Source organism: Sciurus vulgaris (genome assembly GCF_902686455.1).
Source record: "Sciurus vulgaris genome assembly, chromosome: 1".
NCBI classification, from domain to species: domain Eukaryota; kingdom Metazoa; phylum Chordata; class Mammalia; order Rodentia; family Sciuridae; genus Sciurus; species Sciurus vulgaris.
Genome location: NC_136461.1, coordinates 180,182,511 through 180,195,179, shown reverse-complemented (window position 1 = coordinate 180,195,179; position 12,669 = coordinate 180,182,511). Strand labels below are relative to the sequence as shown.

The window sequence follows — 12,669 nt, the reverse complement described above, 5'->3', positions numbered from 1 at the left end:
AGCATAGGTGGAGTAATGAGGGGGAGAATTACAGGAAGTAAGGTGTTTGTGTGTGTGCTCTTGTGTGTGGGCGCACATGCACTTGTGTACACGTGTGCTGGGGTGATCAGATAGGACATGGTGGGCCATAAATTAGGATTCTGAATTAGCTTTTATACTCTGAGAAAGACAGGGGCCCTTAAAGGGGTTGGTACAAAGGGGTGACACAATGAGAATCAGGTTTTAACTATATTCCTCCAGTTGCCTTACTGAAAACTGTCTGGCCTCAGGTATGTGGAGGAAAGACAAGCAGAGAAAACAGCTGGGAGCGATTGCCACATTTAGTTGAAAGATGATGGTATTTGAACCTAGGAGGAAGCAGTGCAGGTGAGAAGAACTGGACAGGACTCTGGATTTATTCTGAGAACCAGAGTCAACAGAAAAGAATCCCTGATGCAAGGTGAGAGTGCAAAAGAAGAGTCTAGAATTATAGTAATGTTTTCTGGTTTGAGGCAACTAGAAAAATGGTACTTCCATTAACTGAAATAGTAATGCAACTATTACTATTTCACTATTAGTAATGTAATAGTAATGTCACTGTGCTAAAACATGTTCATGTTAATGTTAATACACACAGAACACTTAATGTCAAATGAGCCTGATGTGTTTGCTGTTGTTAATAATCCATGGAGATGGGAAGACATGTTTTAAGTCCTAGTACATTATTAAATGTGAAAATGCTCATGTTAGAGTCACAACTTTTGTTTTTGGAAATAAAATGACTTCAATGTGAGGTATTGAAAGACTTTCCACTGGCAGAAATAGTTAAGAAAACAGGATTTTCAGGAAATGACTAAGAGTTCCCTCTTCTTCAATTCCCCTTTCCATCTACACATGCCTATAACATAGTACCCCTTCATTTCTTAACTCTTATCTCTTGAAAGTATATCCCTATCCTCAAACAACACACACACACACACACACATACACACACACACACACACACACATATACACACACAACATTTACCTTGAAGAATCTTACATTTTATAGTAGCTCTGGTCAAGGGATTTGTAGTTGCAAGTATCACTGAAGTAAACTGTTTTGAAGATACAGCAATGATATTTATTTTCATTTCATGAAACCATGGAAGTCAATACAATAAAAAAATAAGTCATACAGAATGTTTAAATATATACAATGGTTGTGACTACTCTTGGTTTTTTGTTGTTTGTTTTGTTTGTTTGGAGGGTTTGTTTTGTTTCCTAAACAATGACTTTGAGGACTTTAGTTTGCAGGCAATGGTATCTATGTATTTATGTGAATTTATTTTCATTGGCAAGTTGTAAGATGATATTTCAAGCTGAAAATATTTGAAGTTTTCCTTGTGGCCAAAAAAGATTCTGATCCTGCCTATGAAAGTACTCCTGTGACTGATCCCATTTGGTTCAATTTATTTTGTATCATTTCAAATCCAAGAAATCTAACTGGGAAGTAGCACCTTCTCACAATTACTATTGCAACTTGGTGGCATTCCCCCCCCCCCCCCCCAGTGGGCAATTAGCTTATGCCTATAAACTCTTCCTGTGGGAGGGAAGGTTCTGTTCCAAATTGTATATTCATGTTATTTCATTTTATGTCTTTATGTATATAATGGGGTTGGGGGAGGAAAAAAAAGATAAGATTTGTTTTGACCTAACAACTAAGGTAAACACATAAAGAACATTAGTTGCTGGTACCATCCTCCAAGTTTTGCCACTGAAAGCAAGGATTAGACAAAACTCTATCACATAATGATTTTCAGGAGTCCAAAGTAAACCCAAGCAAAGCCTATCTTAATATACTAACCCCAAGTGTACACCTTGTTTGGGAGATTTTTGATGATGTAAAAATCCATTATTAAATGTGCTTACATTATTTCTTAAACAGAAGGAACAAAGATAGGAAAGGAATTGGAGACTCTAAGTAACCTCTTTATTTTTAATGCCATGGAGGTGCTGTGGACTGTGGCTTGCTAATTGCATAAGGGGCACAGAGATTGGCATTCATTGAGCACTGGGATTTGAAGTAGATAGGACTCTGATGTGCAGGAAGTTCTCTCAAGATAAATTTCACAGTTCTCCTTTTAATTCAGTCAGTTAATGGGTCATAACATCATTTCCAATGATAATTAATAAGCCACATTTACTCTCTAGTTTGGAATGAATTATGTAATTTCTTCTCTGTCCTCTTGGCAACATTTTAGTCACACTTAAGCCCATCTAATAATGTTTGGTTTAAATGGTCCATATTTAATATTTATAATTTAACATTACTTGATGGTTTTAAAAGTGCTGCCATATACATTTAGTTTTCAATATTTTTACTGGCACAATATTTTTTACAAATTGTCCTAACAATTCTGTGATGAAGAAATTGTATATTTTGGTTCTTTAGACATATAATTGGGAGTTCTGAGAATAATTATCAGATTGCTTAACACTCAAAGTTTTTTTTTTTTTTGGCAGTGCTGAGGATTGAACCCAGGGCCTTGTGCTTGCAAGCCAAGCACTCTACCAACTGAGCTATATCCCCAGCGCAATACACAAAGTTTTATGGAGCAGAACCATATTTGAACCTAGGTCTTTAGTTTCAAAATCTTGTACCCTTTTCATTTCATTGAATGCTGATAATTAAAATACTAATAAAATTCTCTGAGCATTTTTCAGGGTGTTCCGTCAAGAAATTTGGCCTCAGAACAGGTAGAACCACAGTGCAAGGGGAAGCAGGGTGAAGATAAGCAGTGAAGAGAGACCTAAACTGGCCACGGATAAGCCACATAAGAATTAAAGGATACTCTTACGAAGAGTGAATGTGAAAAGCACAGCCTTCAGCACACAAGAACACATTTATCTATATTTTTTACAGCTGCACTTCATCAAGCCAGGCACCATTGATTATGTGATGCACCACTAAGAAAGACTTTTAAAATGGTAGGGTAGGAGGTTGGAGATGTGACTCAAGGCAGAGTTTATGGAGGACAAAGACAAAAACAATCTCCAATTAAAAACTGCAATTAATTCAGTATAAACCATTGATCCTAAGATGCTTTAGAGTTTGAAAAGTTAAAATGTTTAAGAAGATGCATCTTAGGGCTGGGACAGAGCTTCAAAGGTAGAATATTTGCCTAGCCTTGGTGACGCCCTGAGTTTAATCCCCAGCACTGCAAAAAAGTAAATACATAAATAAAAAAGATGCATATTAGAATTAAGGAGATATAGTCTAGTAACTGCAGAGGGCTTTAAATTTCTCAAAAATCAGTCATAATAAAATCTTTCTAGATAATCAATAAGCAGTTATTAATTGCCAAAGGATGGATACAAAGCAGCACAATGCAAAATCTAGATAAGGAGGTTTAAGTGGTACATATGAAATATTCATTGTTAGCCTTCAGTTTCACAGTGATGACCACTGTTAAAGAAAACAGATCCACTTGTTCAAAAATGTGTCTGAGTGTGCAGTGCTAGGAGAATATGAGGCATCCCATGGGGAGGGGTAAAGCAGAGGAAGAGGCTGGGGGAGGGGAGGACGGTATAGAAAAGGGAGGAAAAATGGGAAGAGGGATCTAATCAAACAAGGAGTTTCACTGAAATTCAAAAGTGGTCTGAATCCTGTCCACACTAAATCTCCTGATCTTATAAAATACAAATTCTATCCCATATATGAAATGGTACTTTAAAACAGCAGCTTGGAAAAGAGTTTCTTAAGTTTTTGTAACAACTATAGTTTCATATCTAATACTGAAGATTCTCCTGTTCTTGCTTATTTTTAAAATTACAAAGACAATTTTAATGCCTCTCAAATTTGAACTAAATGTAATTGATTAAATATTTGGTACTACGTAGAAATGAAATTTTATTGTGACTGGTTATCCCCCTTCCCAATGACTTAAAAGCTTTAGAATTTGTAATTATAATAAAAGAGTTGTTTGGGCTAAAACCATCATCTAAATATTTAACTGAGAATTTTGTATATATTAGGATTATCCCCACAGTACCTGTGTGCTGAACCTGAAAAAATGACACAATAGTTTATTTGTAATTAAAAGATATTTCTGTTCCTGCAATGAGACTTTCATAAATAAATTGCCCCACAGTATGAATAATTGTTTTGAAATTACCCAAATAAAACGAAAAAAATGGTCAACCTTTTAGCTATTCATCATGTTCATGAATTTAATACTTACTTCAAATGAATAATATCCTAAAACATCATTAAATTTCATGACTAAGTGGTAAACTATATTATACATTATGATGTTGTCACTTAGTTGCTTGTGATTGAAGAAAGACTAGTTAATGGTAATTACTTCTTTTGAAAGGCTAAACTATAAATAAATAATAAAGCAGCAGAATTTCATTTTTAAAAGTCAATAATGAATTCCATCTGCTGCATGCCATTAACAATCAAAGAAGATACTTACATGCCTCAGTTCTTTTATAGTCTTTATTCTGCCCATTTAAAAGTACAGGTCGATCCATCAGTGATAATGTATTTTGGCTTGTTTGACCAAACCTTAACAAATTTTTAAAAAGGGTGAAAAATCCTACCTATTTCTCTCCAGCCTAGATAACTTGAAGTAATAAAATGCTAAAGGAAACTAGACAGTTAAGCAAATTTTTAAAAGGATGGTTAGGAGAGCCATAATGAAATGTATTACCAGCCTTTGAAACTAAGAATACAGGGGTGATAAAAGCAAGAGCATGTGACTTGATTATTACCCTAGTCATGCACGATTTTGCATTTAAGAGCAAGGTAAAGCAACATGGAAGTCTTACTGACAACGATTTCCTGTGAGTGAATAAAAATTAAAATGTCACCAATGCTTTGTTACAAATGGGCATGAAACAGACTCAAAATCACTATGTCTGAATGATTTTGAGGAGCACTTTGTTATAGAATCATAATTAGTAGCATTTCCTACAGCAAATCATAAGGCAATAATGTACATGCACATAAAATCTTTAAAAAAATATGTTCTACTTAGATTTGTTATTTGATAGTATGTATTCTCTTCTGGCCTCCCCCACCAAACATTCCTTTTCTGTAGGCAGTAGCTATAGAAGTTTCAACTGCATCTCATAAATCTGCACAGCTCATCTAGATTTTGAAAATATAACAAATCAAGATGTCCAAATTCTACCTTATTTAATTTCCCCAAGTGCCTTGCTTAAAGGTGAGAGCACTTACACATACCTTTACGTGGACAGAACATTTCTGAAGTCCTCCCCTTAAATCCTTCTCAGCCAGCAATATGCTGCTCTCAAGAAGAGAGAATTTTGGTTTGTGTGCTTCCCCTTGTAACACAACACTTCCTTTCTGGGAGAGTGGCCTCTCTTCCGGCCCAGTCTCTGACCCCTGGTGGCAGTGTGCAAGACTCAGAGGTTTCTGTTTCTGCACACAGGCATCCCACTGTACCTGCCCTGTGACTGTGGACTTGCTCTTGGCTCACTGAACAGTTTGGGACAGTGCCAGTGCACTCTGCGTGGTGTGTTCCCAAGTTGGCCCTGTAAAGTCTATCATGGAGTAAGATAGCAGAACTGAATTTCTAACACTGTACAGCTTCTTATCATCAAGTAAGTGCACGGAATAACCACCTTTAACAAATGTGTATTTTATAGTCCTAATGGACCCGACAGGCAATGAATTTGATAAGAGTTAACCAGGTTGGTATTTTATACCTTTACAGATATTTAAATACTGCTAGGTATGATCAGAAAAAGTTTGCCTCTTTCCCCCCAGAATCTCTTAACTGCATCATCATTATAGTTATTTTCCTTCTGTCTTTTTTCCTCTTCCTAAAGAGTCAGTGCCTGTCATAGTGCCGAGCAGTAATTGGATAAGAGTAGCATAACTCTACTTCCTATTTGGCCTCCTCTTAATCCACATTCACTGTTAGCCCTGTAGAAGCAAAAATGGCAGCGTCTATAGCTTGACCCTTTCTGACTCCCTGTACATGTCCTTAAACTTTAGAATCCTGGAGTAGATTTTTGTGAATATTTCCCTCTATTCTCCCCCTATTATCATACTTTTATGAGATCTTTAAATGCCAACACATTGAAATACATACATTTACAATACTCTATTTTATTTGGGAGCTAGGATAGCAACCATAGGAAACATAATGTCAACTTTTAGGTAAATATCCTTCTGAGTCCTAGAACAACTGAATGTCCAAATAGGTGGGCTTCAGGGGTAAGTAAAAAGACACACAAAGTATTGAAAACTGTGTGAGTTACTATAAGGTAAAAAAAATTATAATAATGCCAATAGAGTTCACGTTACTAACAATTCATGATGCTAATGTTCTGTGTAATAGTAATAAAACCCATGAGTTTGCATGCCAAACAGAACTTGTGGTCTCTGTCAGGTTTTTACAGCTTCAAAATAAACTACTCATTGACTAGTAAAGTGCATGACCAAGTCAACTTGTTTTTCAAGGGGAAGTGGTATAAACTGGCAATATGATTCATTCCCAAATGAAAATTTATGATGTCTTTTGTTCTCTGTGGAGCTGCAGTTTTACTCACTACAAATTCTTTGACTCCTTTAAGAGCTGCAGCAGTAGTCCCTCTGAATGTTACTAAATAAATAAGATAACCTATGTAAAACTTCTACTTAAGTTCCTGGCATTCTTTTATAAGTAGGTGTTTAGAAGATATTAACTTCCATTCCCTTCCTTAGTAACATGACTGACTTATTCCAGTCCTAAACACCATTTTATCACATTGAAGTAAAGCTAATGATAGCAGTGCTTTGCACATCTGTGGTGCTTTATCATTTACAAAGTGCTTCCACTAATCTCTTGTTAGGCACACAATCATCCTGGGAGATGTTGCTTACTCTCAAAGTTTTGCAGAGCCAGCTATGTATAGAAAATCAATGATACAATGTTTCCTTGCAGCTTTATGTGGTGAGCAAAAAGGACAGGGCAGAAATGTTTCAAAATGCCCTGATGTTCAACTTCAAATAATTCAGCATAACTGCAGCTTTGGGAAACAACAGTAGCAGGTAGAAAGCAGGAATGAATTATCTCTTTTTCAAAGCAAGACTTTGTGTTACAAGAAGAAAACATACACAAACAACACTCCAAACAAACTATAAACATATATGGTTTTCAGTATCTGCAGAATATGCAAATGTGAGACTTATACATATATACATGTCACATAGATGTCTTTATTGTGTTTGAATATGAATGAGAGCTATAAAGTCACACACACACACACACACACACACACACACACACAAACATGCACCCATATAAAATACACCTGTGAATCTGATCATATAACATGTATCCATATAAGTAAATGGATCTACTCATCTATATATGTGCAATATCTGTACAATACTTCCCAATGTTTTTTTAATTTTGCTTTAATTTGCTTTCATTAAAAAACTGATAAGAAATAGACTTGAGTCATCAGTCATCTAAGTTTAGTTTTTCAAGATTTTTAACACTAAGTCAAACTTTTAATTGTGCTGAGCTGTCCATTAGGTACTTAATAAACATAGTTTCTGATGAATATTGACTAAATGTTGGCTGTTCATTAGTTTTGGATGCAAGTTGCTGAGAAGCTCTGATTTAAAAGCATTCTTAGTGTTGTGCTCAGAAATGACCCTGCTTCTAAATCTCCTGTTGTTTTTGTTCTAGATTTTTTTTTCTAGTTCAGTACTTTACTACACATATATCCATTATCACACCATAGACATTGATCAATTGATGGTAATGTGACTTTAAATGTCTAGGTTTGTTGTTGACTTATTTTTATGAGATTGGTAAGTCTACTTAGTTATATCTGCTTGAGTTTGTTCAAGTTGGATGGATTTTTCTTTTATTTTTTTGCTGGTGAGAACAGACCTTTTGCAAAAAAGAAATTTATGGTTAAACATCTTTCCAAGATTTAGGTGATTCTGGAATTAGGAATCATCTTCCTAATTATTGACAGGATTATAAACTTTTGCTAACATCATGTTACAATGCCAAGGATGTAGCCTTAACCTGAGATGGGCATTTTACTTGCAGCTTTCATTCTTACCGAAATGTGCGCTGCAGAAAACTAAAAGGAGCTCTTTGCCTCTCAGGAGTGGCGCTGAATGGGAAAATGAATGTCATCAGGGGGATGAATGCAAAGAAAGAGTGATCCACCCTGGTCCAGAGAAAAGATCTATGCTCCATCTGCCAGAATAATTAATTATCAAGATTTAACTCCTTTCTTGTTGAGTAAAGTGGGTATTTAAGAGATTTGTAAAAGAAGTTTTGAAGTACTTATGGCAGCAATTATCATTATTTGATATTTATAGACATATAAAGTGTGTCAGGCATGGAAAATAGCTTGCAAAATTCCTCCAAGTATAGCTCGTATAAAAAGAGCTTCCACTAAATGAGATCAAGTAGCATGCAATAAAATTAATTTGTTTAGCGAACAACTATGTGTTGGAGGTAGGCTCAACACTGGGGTCATAAGGGTGATTCAGCTACTGAATATATGCAGACCTTATATTTTTTTCTATTTTCCTTCTCGAGAACATAATTTCTGACGAAAAAAAAAGTCCCTTCATGTTCTGTGATTTCCCCTTTGGAAAAATGTGTCATTATTAAATGGGGAGGGCATTTTCCACTGTGTCCACCCCTTCTGTTACACTGCTAGGTAATCTGCAACAAATAGTTGACTTGCCTCCTGTCCTTTCTGGGCTACATCAGCTAATAAGTTCTGAGAGCAAGAACTGCAGAGAGATGTACAGTTTGGACTCTGGCGACAGCCTGCCTAGGTTCAAGTCTTATTTTTCCATAACTTAACCCCTCTGCTTCTCAGCTGCTTTCATCTGTGAAGCTAGGATTTTAACATTTTTCTGCCAAATATGGGTTTTGGGGAGGATTAAGTTACTTAATACATTGGTGATGCTTAGAACAGGACTTGGCATATAATAAGTACTCAATAAATGCTAGCTTTTAAGGTTATCATTATGAAGAGAACCATCAAGGCACACCAATGTCCTGCATATATTGCCTGCTGAGTCAAGATTAGCCATGTTAATATCACATCCATGATAACCCAGAAATGTATTTTGATTGACTTTTGAAAACAAATGTTCTATTAACTATCTGATTTAGGGAATTCAAGCTTGTCACAAAAGAATGCAGATCATAAAGAGAAATTAGTTTTGAAATTGATGATTAGCTCTACCTACAATACAGAAGACAGTGGATGAGGGTGACATACATATTACCCAATATATGTGAAAATCATTGTACCCTAAAATAATAGTGTAAGGTTAACCTTAAAATAAAGAACTTATATCAATGTTTCTTTGGAGGCCACTTAGTAGATTATATTTCTATTGTTTTACTTTATAAAACTTCAATGGACAAGAATTATATATCTTATATCTACTACTTTCATTTTTTATAATATCTTCTCTCCCATTTCTCTTTTTATTTACTTGCTTATATTTATTTTACACAAACTTGAAAGAGTATTCTTATCAGAATTTTTTTTTCAACAAAAGAGGGGCAATCCTTAAGGTTATCAATATCAGGAAGGGAAAAACAACAAATTTTAAATACATGAAAATGAAATGGAAAACTAATGAAATGATTGGAGACTGATCAGAGAAGAAAGTGGAATAGATAGCATTTTGGGAAACAGTCCAAGATCTTTCAGTTGTGTAGGTTAATCTTGGAAACAAGGAAGTTCTTCTAAAAATAACTGCTTAATTTTACTTTTTTATTTTATTTGCAGTGCTGAGAATTGAGTGCCTTGCATATCCTAAATGTGGTCTCTATCACTGAGGGACATCTTCTGCTCTTGTTTTTACTGTAAGGAGATATATAAATTAAAATTATACTGCATTTTTGGTTTATTTAGATCATCTTCTTGGAAACTGGTATGAAACTGGGCTTTATTATCTTATTTATTAAATAATGTATTCCACTTCCCAATAAAAGTCAGTACTGTATTCAAAGGCAAAAGTAATCTCCATCACTATCTAGTGGCTGGAAAATAACCAAATGTTGGCTGACTTAATTTTGAAACAAACAGGAATGAATGGTGGCAGGTAAGGGCAGGGGGAAGAATGGAGATGTCCAGTCTGTCTGACCAGGACTGTGGGTGAGTGTGGGATAAACACTTTGATCCACCTGTCGCTCACATTCTGAAATTGCTTCTGGTCTCCAGGGTCTTTCCAATCCTGCCTCATTATTCCTTGGGGTGACAATTTTGAAGCAGAAGGCTCTCTTTCCGTTGACCTTGGTCTCCAATATCCCTTCTTCTCCACGAAGTACAGACAGACTATGTCCGGTATTCACACATAAAATCATGAGGACAATTGAAATTGATACCAAGACTCAACTAGAACAGACAGAGGGGATTCACAGCTCAATCCCATGGGTTCTGTGCAGAAGACATGTTTGGGTAACACTAAGATGGCGGCTGGCTTGAGCCAAGAGGTGGTGGATAGTTAGTGTTAACACGGAGGCGAGATCTACTTTTGCCTGATTAGTTAATGTCTCCTCTGCGCTAGTGGTCAACAGATATTCCTTATTCTTTCTTGATTGGTACCAAGGGGCGTGCCTCAATTGTGCTGATCCTAAGCTGATTGGCTGCCTTAGGTATATAAGACACACACCTATAGGAAGCACCATCGTATAAGCAGCACCTCTGATAGATCGCAGAAGGCAGATGGCAGATGGCAGATCACAGATTGCTCGGAATGCACCATAGACACGCCTTTAGCACGCACTTCTAGCACGCACATTTAGGACACAGGATGCAGTACGCACCTTTAAGAAGAAGCAGCAGAACTAAGAAGTAGCATCTCTGAAAGTGTAGTTTTTCCTGATAAGCAAAGATTCTCTCTTAAGCAAAGACTCTCTCTTGGGCAAAGCCTCTCTCTCTCTCCTCTCAAAGCCTCTCTTCCTCTATAAGCCAGGGAATAAGCAAACAAGCAAGAAAGCAGCCCACTAAAAGAAAAATAGTAGAAGTAGTTCGTTTCCAGTTCACCTCTGATAAATACCCGCACAATTGTTGCTGCAGGCAGTAACAATATCCGGGCGACTGTTGCCCCCGGGCGGCGACAGTTCTAGTCCTTGGAGTGCCTTTGCATCAATACCCCCTTGCTCACTGAGTTTAACACATGTGGACCTCTTCACTGTTTCCTGAATACACCAAGCATGTTTCTTTGCATTTGAAGTTCTTGTATTTGTAGAATGCTCTTCCCTTGCACTGTTATTTAATTCCCTGCTCCTATACCACTTTAATAGAGAAATCACTTACTACTGCTTTATCTTGGACAGCATCCCCTTATGACAAACTGATATTATTAATTTATATATTTATGATTAATCTCCCTTAGTAGAATTTAAGAACTAAGAATTTTCATCATTGTAGTCCCTGTATCCAAATCAATACTGTAGAAGATACATAAATACCTATTCAATAATCAAAGCAAAAATTGTTATCCACATAACAGTTGTTCAATAAATACTTATGAAAAACCATAGAAGGACTAAATGTATACATGCTTTATGCTAGTTCAACAAATGTATTAATAATAATCCTATAATTATTTTAAATTTTCTTCTCATTAAAGGTTCGATCAGAATTGGGCTGTCACAAATGTTTCTTAGAGGAATTTCATCTAAAATGTGATTTAAAGGAATAATAAATCAGTTAATTAGAATTATGTGTTGAAAATGTAGTTGGGAATAGAGGAAAGAAAGTGCTCAAAGCAGAGAGACTAACATGGGAGAAGGTCAAAGGGGATTGTAATGTGTATGGAGAGAAGATAAGTTAGGGGAGAGAAGGAGGAGAGAGATGAGATTTCAAAAACAAGCACAAACCAAGGACTTCACAGACCTTGTAAATGACACTGAGGGTCTGGATTTGAATCTCAGGGTGACAGGAAGACACTTAGGCTTTTAAGTGGAACATTAACAAGATTTAACTTTAGAAATTAGCTTCAATTCAGAAGATGGATTAGAGAAGAATGTATCCCAAAAGCAGAGAACCACTTACAAGTTGATTATTATAACCCATGTGATACATGAAGCTGCATAAGGGCAGTAGGGATAGAAAGAGGTAGAGTAACTGAAGAGACTTCATAGGGTAAAATGGCTAGGATTGCTGATTGATTGTAGCAGTGGTATTGGGGGCTGAGAAGAGAGAGGAAAGGATCTACTTTGGTACCAGAAAAACTGAAGCAAACTCAAGTTTAAAGGGAGGAAAGTATATAACCAACATACAAAAGCTTTGTTTTTAGAATACCTGTGGAATATCCTAATGGCTATGTCTAGTAAACAGTTGGACTTAAGAGTACAGAATTTATGGTAATCATCTGGGCTGGAAATAAATATTTGAGTATTACCTGCACATAGATCTGAATTGATATTGCTTAGGAAGAATGTGGTCTCAGGTACTTCCTATTTAGATTTAATTATTGCTAATATTTTCTACCATCTGCTTTACATTTGCCTTCTCTTTTTCTCTCACACTCATATCTATACATATGTACACACACACATATATATATAGACACATAAGTGAATATAAATATAAACACACATGTACTTGGCAATTTGATAGTAAATTACAGCAATATAATCTTTTGCCTCTAAATACTTAAATGTCTATCTCTTATGAATATAGA

General features: G+C 35.9%; 1 protein-coding gene across 4 annotated transcripts in view; it reads right to left on the bottom strand.

The window, feature by feature from the left end:
• OXR1 (oxidation resistance 1) overlaps nt 1-12,669 on the bottom strand; it is a 431,786-nt gene that overhangs the window by 116,709 nt on the left and 302,408 nt on the right. The window contains exon 1 of one of the 4 annotated variants that reach the window (XM_079105189.1): nt 5,215-5,248. The exons of the other annotated variants lie outside the window; for them this stretch is intronic. Within the exon in view, the coding sequence (XP_078961315.1) occupies nt 5,215-5,233 (19 nt within the window). The 5' untranslated portion in view covers nt 5,234-5,248. Of the gene's footprint in view, nt 1-5,214; nt 5,249-12,669 lie in introns of those variants that run through there. 4 annotated transcript variants of the gene reach the window in all.